The following is a 22,661-nucleotide window of genomic DNA, read 5'->3' as shown; positions in this document are numbered from 1 at the left end:
ATTGTTTCTCTTTACTTTAAAAAAAAAAATGTGCGAAATTATAGACACAAACAGAAATCAATAATACGTTAAAAATGCGCGAGGAACGTTAACATTTGCACACTTTTCCCATTTGCCTTACATATACGGCTAGACGTTTAACTCCTTGCCCACGTCACATGGATATTCTAATTTACGACAGCGTTTTGTGTTTTCGATAAACGACCGAGCTGTTTGTTAAGAATAGAATTGTTTAACGGTTAATTACGCCCGCGTCATAATAAAGAGAAGGTTAAAAAAAAAAAATTTAAACATTAACGATCGTGTCTTTCAATATAATTTAAACTTATCGTTTCGGTTAAAAGCATTTCGTGCGTGAAACATTTACCGTGATTAAACGATCGATCAATTTAAAATTTTGAATTTAAAATTTAAATTAGTTGAAAAAGCGTACTGGAAATAATAATAGTAATTACGCGTGACATCCGCCAGATGGTACTTTATCGTCACTATGGTTACCGGTAATTCGTGAAAATCCCGTGAGACGTGGGCGCTAGTTGTCTTGTATCATACGAAGTAATCGGCGAATCGAGTCGTTCTTCGAGAAAGAACGATATATCGATATTTTGCCGTTAGCCGGGTGGTGCCGATAATTTCTTGTGCTACCGTCTGTTGCGTGCTTCGAGTTCTCGCGCGAAGACAAATCGATTCTCGAGTTCGCGGCAGAACGGTGGAACAAGACAGATTTGAAATCGTTTAACGGTTTAGCTAGCACGCCTCGGTATGTCGGTTTGATTTGTCGTCGGCCAATCGAAAACTTCCGTATATACCGTCGTTGAAGCCCGATCGCGATCTGTGTGTCGGCCATTTCTCTTAGGCTTTCATCGCGACTCGTTTCTCATTATATGACCGGATTTCTTGCACACATTGTGATTAATCGTTCGTCAGAAGTGTAGAAACTAGTGGCACCCGGCGACGCGAATGAAGAAGTAATCGAGGCAGGTGCACAAGACTCGTACCATCGTCTCATTTAATGGATGATCGTTTTCGATAAGTTGCTTGTAATAAGCAATCGAGCATTGATTTCATTACATGTTATAGCGTAATAATTTTTCCTCGATACTTATATTTTCATACTTTTTCTCAGTTTTTCTCAATGCTTACGCGTAATAAAAATTCGGTTCTTTTTTTTTTTCTCGCTTATATATTACGAGTCGTGTTGCATCGAAGAATAAACTCGTGAAAAGGGAATATTAGCATAAATTTATTCAAGTGTTATCTTTCTTAATAAACGAGTGATAGTTATGTTACATCTGCCGATACGTTAAATCATCGATATTTTATCGAAAAAAGAAAGACCCTTTTCGCGGAATGGAATAGATACGAGATGAAATAATAGTTACGATTGAGAAATATACAAGATACACTAGAATAAGAGGAGATCGGGATGAGTTCTGCCGACTAACAGTGTGCCCCCCCTGTCTATCGTCTTCAAGACGATGGTGTCGTCTGTCCAGGTTCTCCAACAGGCAGGCTCTGTGGAGAGGCTTGGCAGGTTCCTGTGGTCCCTGCCAGCGTGCACTAGGTTGCACCGTCACGAGAGTGTGCTGAAAGCTAAGGCGATTGTCGCCTTCCATCGGGGCCATTTCAAGGAACTGTACAGGATTCTTGAGAGTCATACATTCAGTCCGCACAATCATCAGAAACTGCAAGCTCTCTGGCTCAAGGCTCATTACATAGAGGCCGAGAGATTGAGAGGAAGGCCTCTGGGTGCAGTTGGTTAGTATAAGATTTTCCTCAAATCATTCCTCGAATTTTCATTGGTTTATAATTTTCGATAATTCGAAATGTAAAGTGTGTTTAGTATGCATTGTCCTTCAAGATAATTTTCTTCGAAAAATAAATTAATTGCTGATATCAACCGCCATATTGTTTACGCCATATTGTTTAAATTTTATTTCTATATCTCATTGGTCGCTCACAATTCTCCGATCTAAAAACGAATCTGTAAAACGAAATTCAAATTCTTAAATAGATTTAGCAAACAAAAAAATTGATGATACGTGTCGTAACTTAATTTATTTTACGTAATTGTATCATATTCTCCATCATTTTGCGCGATATGCGAGAAAATTTTTTTCAAATTCTTCGCGTTCGTTTCTTTTTTCTGTAATCTCGCTCAGTCGTTGGTGATAGCGAAAGTTTAAAAATCGGCTCTAATTTATTGACGATCATAATAGCGGCGGAAAGGAAACATCTCGCGCAGGAAAAAGAATCGCGCCGCAATTTCGCGCCCGAGGCCTGCCAGTTTTATTTCCGTCGCGCATTGTAAACAGGGAAGAAGGCGAGTTTAACGAGCCGACATTCTAATTAGATCTTTTCATTTACTTTTGTCCTAACCAATTTGTGTCATTTGATCCTTCTTTCTTTCCTCCTTTGTCTTCGTACTACAAACCAGAGAGCAAAGAAAGAAAGAAAGAAATTCGTGTGACGCGAAGTTTGTGCTGCTTTGAAAAAAAAAAAAAGAACTTCGCTGTGCGTGTTTTTAAGAAAGGGTTAACGCGTATTCGATTCTTTTAGAGAAGTTAGAGCAAAAATTTTTATCCAAGTCCCAGTTTCCTCTTTCCTTCTCCTTTTCCCTTGCGTCTTTTTCCCCATTTTATTCACATAAAATGATTACAGCGAAACATCAGAGAAGTATTTTTAAAAGACCTTCGCGATATAAAGTTTTATTTATATGTTTGATTTTTTTACTCCCTCGAATATCGATGGCAATTGATAGCTGAAGGAGAATGCAAAACAATGCACGATATTTGTAGATCGAACGACGAAAATAAAATCGAACACACGCGATGTTTGTGCATCGGTGTTGCGTCGTTTTAAAAATATTTCCTCTCCTAATTCGAAGATTTATCGCCTTTGGACCTATAAATCGCGTTATTATTTTGGAAGATTTTTCTTCTAATTAACGATTTTTATTTAACTTTATAATCTTGTTCGTAAACGAGAATGATCGACGATATAATTTTAATTACGTTTATACAATTAAAATACAATAGGATTTTAACACGAAATACAAGATTAAACAAAATATATCCTAAAATCGCTTAAAGTTGAAAATATAAGTATTTCACATTTGTATATAAGAAAAAAAAAATATATTTAAATTACAGGAAAATATCGCGTTCGGCGTAAATTTCCTCTGCCCCGCACTATTTGGGACGGCGAGGAGACATCTTACTGCTTCAAGGAGAAATCAAGAAGCGTTCTGAGGGATTGGTACGCTACTAATCCTTATCCTTCGCCTCGTGAAAAGCGAGAATTGGCAGAAAGCACGGGACTCACTACTACGCAAGTCAGCAACTGGTTCAAGAACCGGAGACAAAGGGATCGTGCAGCTGAACATAGGTACTTATCTTTTCTTAATATTTCCTCAATATTTCTTTTCCTTAACTCTGTACTGCGTTAATCACTTGTTACGCATAATCCATATTTTTAAATCGTACGTATATTTTTCCATTTCGTTTGAATATTATTCCGTATTTCTCATCTTTGCTCGAAAGATCAAAAGTCGTTTAGAGCGTTGACATTTAGTAGACATTGTCTTTATTGCCGATGAAATATCCGATATCCTTTGTTCGTCTTGCTTGGCCTAATAATAATGGTAATATTAGTAATAACGATCTAAATATAGCGTCATTTTCGCGGGAATTTTAAAAGCGGTTTCTCACGCAACAGCGTTACTTGTAGGTATTATAAGATAAATTTACATTTATGCACATGGAATGTGTAAATTAACCTTATGAATATAAGGAGTTTTTCTTAGTTGGAACGTTTCAAAGAAGAGGAACATTACATAATCTTCTTTTTATAACGAAATATACATATATCGCGATATGCCAGACGCGTCTGCTTATTTTAAAGTGGGAAAGAGATGGGAAAACACGTGAGAAATGTCGATGATGATACACGCGTTGTTACAATAATAGCTTCGTCATATCGACGTATGCATTTTCATATATATATATATATATATATATTTTTCGCATGGCCTTGTTCGAAGAGTTAATGACGGTGGCCGAGTTGATATCCGTGGAATTCGTGGAGGGCGCAAGCGTAGGAGTTTCATGTTGTTTGGAAGGTCGTTGCTCTATATCCGATTTTAGAAACGACCGAACAAACTCGAAGACGGCCTCATAACTACGTAACGTTAGCCGTGTATTTCACTTGCGATTCGCTTTTTATCGGATCTCCACATTTTTTTTTTCTTCTTACATATCGAAGGACATCGTTATCGATCGAGTAGAAAGAAAGAAAGAAAGAGGTAACGAGTAGAGGTTATGTTGTTCCTTCTAAATCGTCCTCGAATTTAATTATATGGACGTATAACTTTTTTAACGTTTTAGCTCACTCCGTTGGAACTCTGTAATTTTCGATCCGAAATGAACACCTTGTTCGAGACGTAACACGATCTGTCGAACCGCTTAATCGTCGGATCCTCGTTACTCGCCATTTTGCTCTCGGAGCGGAAAGAGAGTTAAAATTCTCCACTACTCGGGAACAATTTAGATACCGTTATAATATCTCCTTTCGAAATCGTGTAATAATCTACGTTCATTTTTTTTACGTTCAATGTAATCAATACATACTTACATATCGTGATTCTCTATTTCGTATTGGAATGGATAACACGAATCTACGCCTGGTAATATTATCCCCCCCCCCCCCCGATTAATCCTAGAATATTATAGCAGGATACTACCTCGTTCTCCAATTTTATTCGAGTTTCATATTATACAAATTTATTTCTTTATTTTATTCATCTTATTCTTTTTCACATATTCTGACAAGAAAATTATATTCGACCAATTTAAAATTTTATTGTTATTCATTTTTATATACGCGCGTTTAATATTTACGTAATCAGTATGGGAATATCGAGAAAAAATACACGCGATAGATGAATCTTACTTTAGATTAAAAAAAAAAAATCATCTGTTTCCGGCAGAAGAGATTCGAACGCGACGATGATCAATAGCGAGAGCGTAATTCAAGAATGGACGATCATACGTCATAAATAACACGGGGAGGGGAATGATGAAAATAAAAGTAAAAAGAACCAATTCCCTTGATTTCGGTGCGAATCCATCGATGCGAATCGTGGCAAGGATAGACGGCGTTTCTCCTCTCGGACGAGAATTTCGCGAGGGAGGAAGTGGGAAGCACCACCGTGGCGAGGCCCAGTCCAGTACACAGCCGTGTCACGCCACGGGGAACGTATCGAATTTCTTATGGCTTCTGTGTATTCCCATGAACGGAGAAGGACTCTAAGAGAAACGGAAAGGTAGAGAGGGAGGGAGATAGGTTAGCGCGGGGGGGAAATTGGTGGGGGTAAGAAAGAGAGAGAGAGAGAAACGAGCGGTGGTGGATCCTATCCGATGGCTTTGGGGGTATCGTGGATACGCATGGCATCATTCGCGGCATATTAATTACAGGAAATCCTACAAAGCATCCACATCACCCTCCTGTACCCTTCCCTGTGCGTAACTCGTTGCACACTCCCTCGAATGGAATCGAGATCGAGTTCATTGTTGCGCTTTTCAATATCGAGGTTGGCATAATTTTTATTTTGATAAAAATATGCGTTTAGATACGTGGGCGGCGATTGCATCGATATAAGATTCGTTTGATTGTTTGGATGGCTCGTTTAATAAGAGTGGTTTTATGATTTAAACAACGAAGGAGATAGCGGTTCATCGAACGATCGTCCTTTTTTCCATTAACCGAACGTACAACATATTTCAAGGATAAATTTTTTTGATGCCGTTGCGTATACGTTATCTATCTGTATGATTCATAATTCATCATTGCGAGATTGGATTTCAGTCTACGGATGGATCCAAATTGCCATCATCTTTTATTATCGGAAATAGTTTAGTGGATTTTTTTCAAATCCTTTCGAACGCGTTTAATCGGAACGCAAGCTTGATGATGGAGAGAGATAAATTCGACCGAAACGAAAACACGAGCACCGAGGAGCTAGGACATTTCGGGGAATTAATGAGTCACACGTGCTCGCACCGAAATTGGATGACGTTAGAGAAAAAGGTGGGGAGGGGGGGGGGGAGTGGAGGAAAGGACGAGGCGGGCAGCGGTGCGTAGAGATAAGAATTGCTTGTCTAAGCGGCGCAATCCGGTACCGCTTGTTTACGTTTCGCGCTACCTTCTAGTCTCTTTATTAGATAGTTGGCTACCCTGCACAGTCAACATGACGGTTCACTATCGCGAAACTGGACAAAGATCGCATTCCGTTACGGGGAGGGGATATCTATAAAAACATTCGTTGGTGTTGTTCCTCGTGCGAACGATCATCGTTTTTCTTTCTTTCTTCTCTCTCTCGTTCTCGTTTTTCTTCCCGTTTCTGTCGATCAGCAGAAAAACGTTGGCTACGTTGTCCTGTGACTACGGTGTCCGGTAACCGAACGTGCGCGCGGATCGTAGGAACGCGAAGGGACGATAAGAGAAAAAGATGCTGATCGCGACGATTTCAGACGGCGCCGTCTGCTCGTTATCTTCGCCTCTTTTATTCCGCGCAATTCCATCCGCGCTCTCGAATATCTTTTTCTCTCGCGACACACACGTGGCCAGAATATTCTCCAACCATCGATACCCCGTTACTCTTTCGGCAATTGAAATGTTACCAAATGTTTTGCTACGGTTAACATACTAAAGATTTATTCGTAGCTATTACAGTTGGTATCCGCTCTTTGTAACTAAAATTTTACGCATCTCTGTTTTTTATTTTACCATTTACATTTGTATATTTCTTTATAATAATAATTGTGCCTATTTAATTTAAAATTAAAATGTATATATAAGTTAAAATATCCGTAGTCAATACATTCTCAGAGCACAATTGCAAAATAGCAGAAATTCCCGGTAGAATGAAGTTGTCGAAGGTTATTGCCTTGCGAAGTAGAAGTCACGCGAGCCTTTCGAATAAATCGTCTGTTCTTCGTTTATGCGTTTATACGTATGGATCACGTGTTAAACGAGCCGGTTAAATCGTTCGATAAGAGTTCCCCAGGGGGAGAGTGTGTACACCGTGTGCATCCTGGAGTTTGACGTTTTTTGCCCGACACCGACGCCCACGAGACGCCCCAGTCTCGTGGGGACCGCGATACCGCCAACGGTTTCCGCCCCTGCACGCGTGATCCAACTTTAATTTACATCAGGGCCGGAATCGAGTTTGTCGAAGAAAGGAATTATCGACTCTTTGTAATCGTAAACATTTTTATTGGAAAATATATATCGATATTTTTTTTAGGTAAATTTTAAAGGAAAATATATATCGAAATAAATACATCGTAAAATTTTGTTCTTGTCGAATCGATAATGTTACACGGATATCGAAAATGTTAAATTTAGATCGAGACCCTGAAAACGTGTAATGTTCCATCGTTCGATCAATTTCCAGTAATTGTATACCTCTACAATTTAGTTATAAACGGTACGGTACGGTACTGCTTAGGGAATTAGCAGAGTGGGGGAATGTCGAATTTCGGCAGTCGCGTATCGGCGCTCGTAGAAACAACACGGTCGTCGTATCGATTACACGTTTATCGTTTCAAATATACACACGTATATATATATATATACATATTTTACGTCGTGTATTCTAAATTTTTATTTCAATTCTTTTATTGCGCGCTTTTTTTTATTAATATTTACGAGAAATCAATAATCGTTAGATTATTAGGGGAAAAAAAGGGGGGGAAAAAAAAATCGATTATTATTATTGAGCGCACAATCTTCCTGTTTTTCCCAGTAGATTCGTCTTTATTACATTCTAAAAAAAATAGAATAACACGCGCGCGCGTTCTATTCGTTATTGTAGTTGCTACAATAAATTGTCATTAACGACTCTTGAAATATATTCGAGTCTTCTTCTTGGGCATAAAACAGTCTCGTTGAGAGATTCGGGGCCTGGCGTCTCTTCGATGCATTATACTACTCCTCATTTCAAGTGGACAAAAATAAACTTCTCTTCTCCGCACGTGCCGTGACAATGTTTTTTCTCCTTGCAAACGCAATCCTGCATTATAAATACAGCTCGACCAGGAAAGACACGTTTAATCTCTATATCACCCGCGTTATTTGGAACTTGTGTATACATCCATATATATTTAGATATATTCTTGAAATTTTTTTATCTTATTTCGCTCAATACCACGAACATCAATTCGACGTATCCAAATTAATTTTCGATCTTTCAATTTTTAATCGAAAAAACGAAAGAAAGAAAGAAGAATATTATTATTTAATTATCGATTTTAAAATTATTTTTCTCGCGAGAAAACAAGATTATCCGAATTATTACTCGTAATAATTTATTTATACAAAAGTCCCTCGTACTTCGAGACGTTCGACGAAAAACGAAATAGTTTCCCTTCTTTTATTCAGACTTTTACTTCTCAAATTATGCTAGCAGCAACCGGGTGCTAATTTTTAATCCGTGAATCGCGGAGAAAAATTTCATAATTGAGAAACTGACCCGATTAAAAGTGACGTTTGTATATTATACGGGGCGCCCTGACTAATAATCCTCGGTTTCGAACTGTTTCTCTTTTAGACGCGTTTCTAATCTTCGAAAATGCCGGGCATCGTAACCCGTTCGCCTCGGCCGAAGGGTTAAGAACAACAACATTGCTCCGCCGAAAATAAATAAAGCCGGAAGGGGCAGACCTCTCCTACGTGCCGTCCAGACGTTTTGCCTCTTCCGTTTAAACGTTCAGCCTCGTTCTCGTTACCGCCACACAAGAATTATATCGATGAATAAATAAAGGAATGCGGGGGGAGCGAGATCTTCGATTCGAAGTTTCCAATTCGAAACAGATCGGATACTTTACGATATCGTACGACGTCATAACTTAAACTAAATATAAATTTACTTGATAAGGATTTTAATTCCGTTCCTTTTTCTTTTTTTTTTAATTAAATGTAATATATATATATATTTTTTAACTTTGTTACATTTAGCTTTCTGTAGATAGTTTTTAACAATCGTTTGACGAAATTGTAAAAGAAAAAAAAAATAGATTCGAGATTAAACGGACAGGGAGTTAAAAATATATCCAAGAAATGTTAATCCTTCGCGCTCGAGAGGAGGCCGACTCTCGGTCGCCGTGGCGTTTCAACTATTTATTTATTATTCTGGATTTCGTAATCGTTTCCGACTAATAAAAGTATTGAATAGATTCTTTAACCCTTTGTTTCTTTATTAGAAATCATTTTGATAAGATAACACTCGTCGCGATAATCGAAAAAAAAATTAATAATCAATTTAATAATCTCATATATAACGCGTTATTGTAATAAAAATATCTTCCATGACACGAATATCGGAACGCTAGGTTTTTAATCCATTTTTCTACGACTCTGGCGTGGACTGGACGGGTGGTGGTTTCTCGTGTGGACGGATCGAAGAGAGAAGTGGTGACTGCACAGTTCGTTGGGGTTGTGGAGCCTAGTAATGGGCTCTGTCGTTGTTCTCCAATGTCAACAAAACATTGCTAATGTACCCCAGGCCAGCACAAACTCGCTCTTGCCTCACCCTCGTTGCGCCACTGTCAGCACACCCACCACCCCCTCTCTTCTTCGATAAATCGAGGGCTGGGAAGGAATAATCGGGAAAATGGTGGAGGATCGGTTGCTTCAACTTCTTCTTCTTTTTCTTCGATATTTATCCATTCCGTGGAAATGATCTTCTTTGCAAAATTAATTATTTTTCGATAATTCGAAGCATCGATTATCACTCTTCTTCTAAATATCTCTCGTTTCTTTAAAAAATATCGGAGAATCGGAGAATCGTTTATATAGGTTGTTCGATAAAATTCAACTCTTCTTGCATAATTTTTCTTAAAATTCCCGTCAGCGAGATCCAATATTCATCAATCCCTCGGATTATTACTCTTTCAATTCTCGAATCCATCTTTTGATCTGCTTTTATACGAAGATCGGATTCTTTTAACTCGATAATTCTTTTCAAACTAAACAGATCGTTTGGATGATACTTTCGCATAATTTTTAAGCGATAAAAAGATAGTTAGGACTCTTATAATTTGCATCTTTAATTGTTCTTGATTACATTGATTTCCGATAACCGATTTCTCGTTCTATTTGCGGCCGCCCCGACAGACATTCTTTCATAAGTATTCTATCAGGAATTCGAGATGTTCTTGTATTATTCTTTTACTCGATTCGATTACGATTGATCTTTGTAACAATAGTCAGCCCTACATCTCTCTCTTTCATTTTTCATCCCCGTATCCAATTACAGTGTAACAATTGCATTATAAACACGGTGGATATTACGATTCTGTTTTGCATAAGCGTGAAAATCAAATTACACACAGAATCAAAGAATCTTTTTAAAATCCTTCTGTGCAATTTAAAAAGATCCTCGTGTATTTGCATCTTCAAAATGCATGAATATGCAACGTACTCTCATCCATGAAGGATCACGATAAATCAAAAGAATATTATCTCTTAAGGAAAGAGACGCGTTTAAAAGAGGATAATGCTTGGGGAATGTAATATAAACTATATAATCAAGAGAGAGATAATATCGCGATTAAACGATTCGAAAGGAAACACTCGAGGAATTTCTTCTTCGCGGCATTCTTTCCTCGAAATGAATTTGAACCGTTTTCTTCGCGAGATTTATAATATGATGAACATATTTGGACTTCTAAATTGGATTGTCTCAACAAACGGATGGACGTGTGTTTGTTTGTAACTATATCTATTCCATCTATTCGACGTGTGTGGCTTTAATAATTTTTATCTGGGAATTAAATTTAGTGTTCGATTCAAAATCGTGATTCAATTTTTAACCGACAGCAGATTTAATTTTAATCTTCGATAATCGATTATTTGTTAAACGAATAATCGACGTAGATGATGAGGAATAGAAAGGAGGGATGAAATGGGATTGTAGGCACAATTTTTTTTTTGACTTGGATCTATTAGTAAAATTGTTGGTAAAGCTACTTAGGAAACTGACGGTTGTCCCTTAGGTAGTTCGTTGCTCGTCCATGTTTGCTAGTCTTCCTTGTGTAAATCTTGCCAGTCTTTCTTTGAGAAATTTTCCGACGCCTCCACAAGTCAACAAGTTTATCCGTAAGGTATTGGGAATTCTTGAATATTCACCGTTTTATAAATCGTGCAATTCGTAAAAGAGAGATATTAGAAAATATCGATCTCAACTTTGAATAAATGATCGAGCGAAAATTTGATTTATAGAAGATCTGATCTTAATAGTTCCATCTATTTATCTAGTAAGTATCATTAACTTTGAAATTATTTTAATACCAATTTTACTTCTATTTTTTGAGTTGCAATTTTTTAAATTTATCCAATCATGTCATCTATGTTATAGATTTATGTACGATGTGGATAACGTGATGACACACTTCCCGATTCGAAATCAAATACGTACATATCACCCTTAAAAAAAACTAAAAACTAGAAAAAAAAAAGTATTAAATATCCGTTATTCAGACCTTAATTAAATCGTTCCATCGAGTGTTGTCACGTAAGTGGAAAATGGAAGCGCATCAGATTGAAGTGGACGCCGATTGAGGGGGGAGGGGGTGTATATGGCGTTGGTGGGTTTCTGGAAGGGTGGAAGGCCACTTCCCGGATGTGGAAGAGGACAGATGGGGGAGAAAAGGGAATGGAGAAAAGGGCGTTTCGGAAGGGGACACGAATAGTCCGTTGGGGTAAGGGTTGGACGGGGGTGGCTGCGCCAATATTGACTCTTTCTGAAAACTGGGGGACCTAACGGTGACAAAGAGGGTGGCGCTACATTACCGCGCCTTTTGTGCGTCTCCAAACGTGGAAATGGCGCCTGCTCGATCATCAAACTCGATTTATTCGCTTCGCCTCGTATTTTAAGGAATATTTCGCGATAAGAATATATCATTCGATAAAGTTCATCGAAGACGATGTACGACATTGCAAAATATTCTCGATCCACGTTCGAATTAATCTTCTTCGATCGGAAGAAATTAATTCTTCCGTTCGGTTTCGAATCTAGGGATCCCTAGAATTGAAAGTTTCTTCCTTTTTTCCATCGCGTTAAATTTTTCGTTAGAAACCATTCGATTGGCAGGTTAAACTGGAAAGAGAAATAGTGTAATAAGGAATATTTTTTTTCCACAAGTGTCGAGAAAGGCTCGATCCTAAAAGACTTTGGGTTCCATAGTCGAAGGACATAGTTGATGAATCGTCGCCTGTTATAGGCCTGTCTGGCTGCTGGCCGCAGCCAGTAGCGTGGGTCGACACCGCGACTCCTCGACACGTCGACGATCGTGATCGATTTCCATCAAAGTCGATGTCGAGCTTCGATACCGATCGACTTCCATCAAAGTCGAAGACCTCGCCCTATTCTTTCTCTCTCTCTCTCTCTCTCTCTCTCCCTCTCCCGTTAATACTCGCTCATCTCTCGCCGCGACCGGATGAATCACGAGGTCTCAAAGTAATCGAGTTCTTCGATGACTTTGTTGTGTGTGCCGTTGAATCGCGACACGTTCGTTAGACCGCGATTTTATTGGATCGTGAACGGAAATATAATCGTGAAAAAGAGGCGAACAGGTGATGATGGTCTCTTACTACTTGCAAGAGAAACATTTTTCTCGTCATATTATTAAAAATAATTAACCAATAATTATATTCGAAAAATACGTTCATAATATCTTAATTATCGATTATAATAGTGACTTCAATATGGTAATTCATATTGAAAATGATATTCACAAGTAACGAATATTTCTAACCTCAAATAATTTCGGTAGGTAACGAGATATTTTGTTAATAATAACTTTACATGTAATCCAATCATTTTTACATGTAATAAACTTAAGCTAAAGTATTAAGATTTCTCCTTTTAACGATTCCGTCATATTTCGTCGATTCTCTGACAAATCCATCATAAATTACGAAAAAAAAAAAAAAAGGAAGGGAAAGGCGAAAGGAAGACGAAAGAAAAATACGCGGGGTTGTCCGGTGACAATGGTGGCCGGAAGTGCATGGTGGCGGGCAGAGAGAAAAGAGAGTTTCGCTGCGCAAATAAAGATGCGTTCGGGTCAAGCGGGTAGACACTCGTTGAAATCGTTCTCGCGATGCCGACGTCCCCGAAATAGCTACGAATACTGCCCGCGTACCATTGCCTGGTTTACGGTTACAGCGTGCACGGTGTCTGGGCAACGCGCTCTGCGTATCTGAAACCAGAGAACCCATCTCGTCACCGTGTCTCGTACGCGCAACGACATTCACGGGACCGTTGCACGAAAAAGGCGACTTGGTGAGTCGCACGCGCTGTAATTCCGCTCGGTTCCGAATTCTCATTTTTCATTGCCACTCGGACGCGGTCTCGTGGTCCCATTCGCGAGTCCTGCAAACGAGATTCGTCGTTCGTGATTTTCCGTTCCGTCGAGGGACAATGGAAAAGAAATTCTTTTAAGCTGCGTACCGAGAGGGCGCTGCTTGTCGGCTTTTGGTCAATAGCTTTCTCGCGCTTGTTTCTTTCACATATCGATTATACTCGTATCTTTTTGCTAGTTAATTTTAAAGACAAAATGATATGTGTCAATAAATCGTGGTAGTTTATTATGGAAGGAAAATTGTAGGTTACTTGAGTATGTATTATAATTTGTTTGCAGATAATTATATATTCTATCTGGTTTGACTAATATCGTTACACGGTGGCGGATATATTTATTTAATGACGATTATGAAATAAAATTCTTATATGAATAAAATTCTTATCTTGTCATTTAATTGTACGTATATATAGGAAGAATATAATATAATATAAAACGATGAGAATAAAGTTACGTAATGAAGATGGAACAGTTAATATAATAACGTATCTATAGAATTGTAATAATAGCAATACGGATAATGATGTTCGAGGGGGTTAATAGAATATCGAGAATTTATTGGGTGAGAATATGAAGAATGTAGAAGAAAACATATCGAGTTTACAATTTTTTTTTAAATTCGATTATATTTTCAATCGATTATAAACTTGCTCGTTTCAAATTGTATCACGTACGTAATCATTATTTATTATTAGTTCTCCCTCTTCTCCCCTTGCCTCAAAACATAAAGGCGTCCCCGAATCACGAAAACGCGTGGAAAATAACAGCAGAAATAGAATCCATTTAAATTCTTAACTCTGTCTCATTAGTCTCTCAAAAATTGAGAATACGAAGCAACGAGTATCAAGGCTTTTAATTTATATTTCCCTTTGCCAATCCCGTGCGGCGGGACATCAAAGCCAGAAATTCGCGAATCCACCGTGACGGCCACTGAATCATCTTTTGGACGAAAATTTTGAAACGATACGTAACCGACATCCGGGGAAACCGGATTCCAATGCGTGGTTGTGCAGGCCCATGCTGCCTTCCCATTCATTCCTTTCCCTTGCCACCGTTTTCGTGCGAGAATACTGTCGCGAGAAACGGTGAACACCGTTTGTATAAATAGATGCCGCGTTTTCACGTTTGCACGTTTATTCCTGGTTGATGAATTCGCGTTCTGGCCTCGGCCGATGATTTTCTCATTCAGATTTTCGATTTGGCGCGTTTCACGCCGAGTTCTATCCGTAACTAAACCGTGTGATCGCGTTCGACGGATCATCGAAGGCGAGCTCCTCTTAAAATTTTCATTAATGAGACATCGTTACAGATATATTTTAGGAAGAACGAATATTCGTACGAATATTCGTGCGTAATGGCGAGGAGATGTTTTATCGCGGGGGTGAGAAATCCGTGACGAAACGAAGGATTGTTGGTGCAATTCGTTAAAAATATGCAAATTTTTTTGGGAACGATTTATATTGACTCGCGTTGAAACGAAGAGAACGAGGATCGCTATTTTAATCCGAGTCATTTACGTAGGGATTAAAGCTTATTACCTTCGGTCGGTAATGCTTGCGATAAAATAATAAAATTGCTAAATCTGACGAAACAATGATGGAAAAGGAATCCAAGAATTTCGGTGTGAATTTATTATCGATGCGTTATTTAACGAATCATTGGAAATGATCGATTAATAATAGAATTCCTCGCATTTGGCATGGATTTTCGAGGATGTTAACACCTTTTATACTTTCTAGTAATAAAAAGAATTCCTCTATATATAACACGGTGATGACAAGATGATTATATCCAAGATTTTCTGCAATTCTAACATCGTGTAAATTCTAATAATTGGCTTAACGTTTAAGATATATGAATTTATAATTCATATAATCATTTTTAGGCAAAAGAATTAAGAAATAACCTGTAATCTTAAATATAAAATTAAAATTAAATTTTTTTAAAGTTAAAATTACAATAAATCAATTTTTAGAATAGAATATTTTAAGGAGGAGCCGTAATTCTCCGTAAAATTTGAGGGACCATCGTCTGATGTGACACAGACATCGCGGGAACTCGAGAAGACGACCTTAGCGTCAATCATTTGGCTGTATTTTCTGCGTGGACGTGGTTACAGTCGGATCTGTTGATACGTAGGGAATCATTGACTCGAAATAGCTCCTCTTGGTCGTCGCAACATAGGCCAGATCGTGATGCAACGTAACATGGTGGAAATCGTTGATAACTGGGCTAAGAGAATATCTTGATTAAATTTAAGAATTTTAACTTTACGATCTAGTGGAAATCGATCGCGTTTACGCTGCACCGCGAAATGTGTTTCTAGTTGTGGGATACGTAATTTATCGTCTTCTCGATTATTTGTAGATTCGAAAGATTCTTTCATGGAGAAATGATCGATGCATCTTTCACGTTCCAAGATATATGAATTACATGGAATGTTATGCGGAAAGATTATTATATCGAGCCAAAAATAGATAAATTATTGGTATTATAACCGTGACGGTTATTTGTCGATACTCGTGATAAATCAATGAATAAGAAATACACTCGACGTTATTACGGTGCTATACCACTCGATAAAGTTCAAACATTTATGACAATTTATTGGGCATAGGTTTGGTAACATGTAGATTTTGTGTAATGCGAATTTATTTGAACGCCGATAACTCGCATTTTATGCCTCTTGGTAAAGTATATGGCGCAATGGATTTCTGTGATTTAAATATCTATTCTCCTGTTAATTCAAACTGTGAACATAATTTTTTCCATCTTTCTACAATGCTGTCATTCTTTTTACTAGATAGAATTAATTTCTGTGATTTAAATATATCTATTCTCCCGTTAATTTCAACGATTGTGAACTGTAATTTTTTCCATCTTTCTACAATGCTCTCATTCTTTTTACTAGATGGAATTAATCCAATGAGAAATCCCAGCACTCCTCTGAGAGAAACGAAACTCTATCGTCAAATTTTCAAAAAGAGTTCCCACAAAAATCGAACAGGTGTGTCCGAATCTAACCGAAGTTATCTCCGAACAAACGAGCAATCTTCCCTTTCTCCACGCCCTGGAAAGACAATCGAAAGGTAAATTTCCTCCTTTCTGCCCGCGAAGAGGGCTCGATCCCAATTGTAGAGGAGGAAGGAAGGTCGGCGAAGAATACTTCTTGATTCGAGCTATCAAACTGCACAAAGGATGCGTTTGAAAAAGCGAGAAAAGGACGAGAGTTTGATACGAAGGCGAAAGCTTTTGCCGGGGAGGGGTTCGAACCCTTTTTCGCCGAAGAGAGAGTGAAGGGGGCGGCCATGTTGGGTCGCCTCAGCCATTTTCGGGCACACGCGGACAAAAAAGGCGGGTTAGGGGGCCCCTCTCGGTGAAAAACCGCTTCTAAAGAAGGACCACGTCAAATCTGACAGGCCGAGGGAAGAAGGGGCCACATATGGCCACGTAAGGGCCAAAAAGGGCCCGCCTCGTCGCGTACACGTCACCGCTCTCCGCTGTCGTTTGAAAAAGAACAATCCTCTCTCCGCTCTCTCTTCTTCTTCTTCAGGGCGCGTGTTCCTCCTCCTTTTCTTCCTCCTCCTCCTCCTCGTGCTCTTCTTCTTCTTCTCTCCTCCCCTTCTCTCGACGAGCTTCTTCCCTCGTTCTCGTTTCCTTCTGTCGACTCTCTCGCAGGCGACAGAGGGGGCATTCATTCATGCACGCATTCCCAGAATGCACTGTGTGCGCGCCTTGCGTGCATGCGCTCTTTAGAAGATTGTGCCGCGGCGAAGTTCGGTTTTCTTGGATGTGACGGCGAACGATTAGCCTCTGAATTGCGAGAAATAAATCGTTAGATTCAAATTTAATTGGGAACACGTTCTTTTTTTGGGTTTGGATAACTTTTCGGGTATAGAACTTAAAGATAATTGGTTCTCCTTGATTTCTTGTGCATTTAAAATTCTTCCAGTAACTTGCATATATAATATGCATTATAAGTATTCTTGAAGAAAGAAGCTAAAAAATGTAGGAATAAGAAAAATTGAGAACCGGTGATGCGTGAAAATTTGCATTATAAAAAAGAAAATTCCGTTAGAAGTGGAGTTGAGAAAGAAGGATAAGGATAAAATAATTCTTGTAAATCCGGTTCGACGTAACTAGATGATATTATAAGTTATCTTAGAAATTTCGACCTTGTTCGAAGAAATAAGAAGAATTTTAGAGAAGAATTAAAGAGATATTTGGAAATGCAATATCATTATAGGTTTGATTGTGTTTGAATTCGATTTCTTCGAATTTCCATCCATATGATTGCATAATAGGACGGGGTCTAAACAAGATTAAATCAATCTCCCTGTGTTTTTGTTCCACGCTCGACGATGTAGTAAAACATAAACGATCCTGAACGGATTGGTAGATGGGGAAGAGAGAACATGGCAGAGAGAATATCGGAGAAACTGGCAGGCTTTTCTATTAATGTTACTTTTATTGTTAAACTGCCTGGCTGTTGCTCGCATGCTACATTTGAATTTCATTGTTCGTTGCGACACTTGGTTTCTAGGAAGCTTAGCCAATGTTTTGCTTTTTCTTTTTCTTTTTTCTTTTCTCTCGCGTCCGAAAATACATCTCTGGGATGATCACGTGATTTTAATAGCCACCGGTTGTAATTGACCATGCAGCTCTCGAAACGGCCAGTTTCCATTTTCTTTACTCGATCATCCTCTTTCTTTGTTAACCACAACGGTTATTTTGATTTCTTGTTTGTTTTGGAAAACTTCCGTTTCTGTTCAATTATCACAGAGTGAAAAAGTGATGATAATTTAAAATAAAATAATCTATCTTATATGACGACGAATAAATATAAAATCTTATATAAATAAAAAGTTTGTTTTAAACATCGTTTTAAACAAACTTTTGGAACATCTGTATGCTTAAGAATTCTCGCAGTTGTTGTTAACCGAAGAATGGAAAATTCTCGGTTGAATAAATTCGACGTCTATATCCGTTGTTTTTTTTTTTTTCTTCTTCTCTCTTCAATTCGTGGTAGCATCCCACAACGGAAGCATTTTCGTGTGACGTATCTACATATACAATGGTACACGTACACATTCCCTTAAACGGTATCGAGTTACTCCTCAGCTTGGAACACAACTTATGTAAGTACGTCAAGAAGTTTCGATCTTCGTGGTGTATGGTGTACACACCTCCTCTCCCCTTGTGCGTTATTCGTGCTAAAGTTTCACCTTGTAAAGATAGAAATATTGCGTTCTTTTCCTTTACGTCAAACAAGATCGGAAATCAAGGGAATAGAGAAATAGAATTGTTTTGTAACCAATATTTTATGTAATCCGCTGATAGATGTGAAATACAAATGAATTTTTTTTTTTTTTGACAATTTATGCAATTCTTTTTGAAGATATGTAAGAATAATGAAAGATTTAATTGAAAAGTGATAAATAAATTATAAATAAGGTAACATAAATTAACAACATTTCAGAAATTTCATGAAATTTCGAAATTATTTGTCCGATGCCAACTATTTCATTCTAAATTAAGGCATGATTCATAAAGGGTTAAGAGTTTGTAAAGAATTTTTAATCATTTGTTGTGTTCTATTTCATTTTCTATATTCTCGGTTAAGAGAAAACATGAAATATAACTTTGTCATTTCAAAGATATATTTAACTTTCCCGCGCTTAGAAATTAAAGACTCATTTCTAATGAGCAGTCGTCGTACGGCGCATGCCTATCGAAGCTAAAGCATTGTTATTTCTATTTAATCGTAATTTATCGCGACAAAAATTTATAATCGCGGATTTTATTGCATCGATGTTTTACAGAGATCACAGATTTATAACGAATAACCGAAAATATAGCTAAACAAATTTAAAATTAAGAAATATTTTATAATGTCAAGTGATAACGTCGCACTATTGCACTGTATCGAACTACTGAATAATTATATTTGCGCATGCGCACGACTACTGAACATATATGCGCATACGCATTGGAAGGTTAACAGAATTCACATGCGAATTCTCCAAAATTTACGATAAAACATTTGTCATCGTTCTTTCTTATGACATTAGATTGTATATAAGATTTGGCATGAAAACGCAAAATTTTTGGCAAGCAGCGTACAAGAACATTCTTCTGTCCGATTTCTATGTGGAAACAAGCCGATCATTTGGAAATAAAGTGCCATTCATCGCAAATTTCGATGCGACTGACACTTAGGGGTCGATAACTCTTCCACTCGAAATTCGTCGGCTATTCGTCTTTCGTTTTGTTATCCATGCGTTGCATTTGCTACATTCGTAATTATCACGTCATTAATCTCACTGGATACCGCGGAGGATTCTGTTTTCAATGACATTTTCGAATTAGTATGTTCAATCGGGAAGACAAGCCGGGAATTCTTGCCGATATCAATTGAGATTAATTGTTACACTTGTTACGTCTACTAAATTTTGTCAAACGAGAATGGTTTTAATTGAAACTTGTAAAACAGATTTCTTGTTGTTTAAATAATGAAGTTACAAACATAGTGATTTATACAGTGTAATGAAAATCTTGTACATCACTGAAATATTATACTTTTATATTTGAAAATTTTATATATTGTTGAACAATATTTTACGCATTTAATTTTCTGCACGATTCACAGACAACCAATTGCTTAGTCCGCAAGATAAAAGTCAATAAATCACTAATGTATCACTCGCACAAAAAAAAGAAAAAAAAGGAAAGAATTAATCGTCGTCATAAATCTACAGATAAATTACTTCTAGGTGCCTCTATCTGGAGTCTTCATCTCTCACGCGTGATCGATTTGCATATTTTTTAATAAAATAAAGGACGCTCACTGGGTGTTCCGTCGCGGTATCTTTGGCAAGATTAAATCTGTTTCACGCGATGGAATCGATCAACCGCTCATTGACATGATCATTAACCCCAACCATCTCGGGTGTGGTACAAAAGTTTCATTCGGGGTCCCGCTTTCAATAATACTCTGTGTCACCCCCTAGAAAGAAGTTGAAGAACAGACAGATATATCCGTTCGTGCTTGAGCAACCGTGTTCTTTATAGATCGAAGAAAACTAGTGGCAGGTTCAACATAATCCGGATTAAAGAATTCCAAAACATCGAAAGCGTTTTAACGCTTCATCCCTGTTATTCGAATGAGAACTTCTGAGTTTACCTGTAGCTGATGTTATCGCTCTGTCACGCATTCAATGAATTATCGGTCAATCAATCGTATTAACTTTAAAATCAAAGTGTGAATTGTTGACTATAAATTAGATCAGTAAGATAATTCTCCTGATTTATTCTTATACTTTTATTCTTTTACACTTGTTTCCTCACATTTATTAACATCGTCAAATGAATTAATTTTTAAATATATCGATACAATAATTCTTCTGATTACATATCACTTGTCATTAAATCTAATAATTATTAATAATTGTTTAAAAATATTGATAACAGATATTATTTTTTACATGTTAATATTGTATCCTTAAAAAAAAACAGTACAAGTTACAATTCATGGAGGATATTTTTCCTTTAAAATTGCGCGATTGGTATATTTGCGAAGAGGTAGAGGAAGAGCAGGTAGAAAAAAAGAAAAAGGTGGATGCGTTTCAGCTTGACCGTGGAGGAAAAGAGAGGTGAGCCAAAGTTTGTAAACAGAGGCGGTGTGTACACGGTAGGCTGCATCCCCATTATTTTAGGCCGAAGAAATTCTTTCCTATCTGCTTATGGAATCAGCTGCCGGTGAAGTCCCTTCTTCTCTTCTCAACGCTTCTTCCTCAACGTGCTCACCTGCCGAGCAGACTGGATCTTGGAGAGTAGAGAGAGAAACTGTGAGAGAGTAGCGACAGACTTCCCTTTTCTCTGTGTACTTGGGAAAATCTTCTCTCTGCTTGCCGACAAACTGACCAACCGATTTTCAATTTGCTCTCTTCACATCCATGAAATGCTTCTTCGTCCGCGGAGAAAAGCTTGCCTTTCTGCCTTTTCGGTGTTCAAAGTAATCCTGAACTATTCATCTTTTGTATTTGAAAGAGCTCTCCTCCTGAGGGATAATAACGTGCCCTTTTAATTCGTGGATAATCTCGTGAAAATTCGAGATGGAAATCAAACTTATGCAATAGAATTATTTACGATGCCAAATAATTATTTCTGGTTGGTACTTACTGGAAAAGAAGTATTTTTAAGAAAGATTTTATAATTTTCCTTGAAACAATACGTTTCTTTATTATTGGGAATAATAAAATAACATAAAATGTCAATTGTAGGTTATAATTTCCTTCCGATATTATTAAATTTCCGGCTTCGTTGTTAATTGAGCTGTATGATCCATGAGCAAACGTTAATGTCGGTAAGTTTGTTAGAAATTGTTTTTTCTTTTTCTTCGTTTTTCCAACGTGTCTAATAATATTGTCTCGCGTTTCTAACGCGACGTCGAGCGCAATCGGATCGCATCTCTGACCAGAATAGAAGTCGAAATCTCAGATCTCTTGGCTCGGGTTTTAGTCGGCTTTCCACTGGCCACTTCTCGTGTCTTTTGCTCTTTCTTCTTTAACCTCATCCTTCTCCAACTTAAGACAAAGATATACGGTCTGTCCACGCGTGTCTCATGCAAGACGCCACGCTGACGACCATTGGAAACGTGGCATTACATCTCACGCCCTCGAAATTCCTTGCTATCTTATAAACTCGAATAGATGGTTAAAAAAACACTGTTGGCAATCACGTTAACGAGTAAGAAATAGTATGACAATCTTGTCATTGGTTAAAATTATGCACAATAAACTTTAAATAAGAAAGAGACGAACGAAGTCGAACGAGGTTATGTACAATGAATAACGAAATACCTACAAATACATAGACATTTTGTAGGCTACGAATCGTCCGATGTACTTACACTGAAATTAATAACACTCTTCAAATAATCACATATATTCCATTGTTTGTTATAATCCATTTTATCGTATTACATGCAAGCATCGTCTTTTACCGTCGACAACGAGAAAAAGATATTCCAATTGGCGGCCAATGATGGCGAGTGGGTGGCGCTGTCACGCACGACATCTCGCGTGTAATTCGAAAACTGTATGAAATATATTATAAACAAAAGTCGCATCGTTGGTTAGAATCGATGGACCGATCATATCTGTCAGTACGAATCGAACAACATCGTCGTCTTCCCTGGTTGTGTTCATTTCATTCTTGCGGAGATGAAGAAGGAAA

General features: G+C 37.8%; 1 protein-coding gene and 1 long non-coding RNA gene across 5 annotated transcripts in view; one reads left to right on the top strand and one right to left on the bottom strand.

Annotated features, from left to right (window-relative positions):
• LOC413366 (homeobox protein SIX1) overlaps nucleotides 1-22,661 on the top strand; it is a 36,494-nt gene that overhangs the window by 2,852 nt on the left and 10,981 nt on the right. For 3 of the 4 annotated variants that reach the window (XM_006564191.3, XM_006564189.3, XM_006564192.3), the window contains exons 2-3: nucleotides 1,476-1,758; nucleotides 3,153-3,387. In XM_006564191.3, the coding sequence (XP_006564254.1) occupies nucleotides 1,476-1,758; nucleotides 3,153-3,387 (518 nt within the window). The remainder of the gene's footprint in view (nucleotides 1-1,475; nucleotides 1,759-3,152; nucleotides 3,388-22,661) is intronic. The other variant, XM_006564190.3, reaches the window with a different exon arrangement.
• LOC107964513 lies at nucleotides 20,749-22,646 on the bottom strand. The gene is made up of 2 exons (XR_001703164.2): nucleotides 21,606-22,646; nucleotides 20,749-21,483 (listed from the first exon to the last, which is right to left on the bottom strand). It is a non-coding gene; the product is annotated as an uncharacterized LOC107964513 (long non-coding RNA).

This window comes from Apis mellifera, linkage group LG5 (genome assembly GCF_003254395.2).
Source record: "Apis mellifera strain DH4 linkage group LG5, Amel_HAv3.1, whole genome shotgun sequence".
Classification (NCBI taxonomy): Eukaryota; Metazoa; Arthropoda; class Insecta; order Hymenoptera; family Apidae; genus Apis; species Apis mellifera.
The sequence above is the reverse complement of the archived record's forward strand: the minus strand, read 5'-3'. Positions and strand labels throughout refer to the sequence as shown.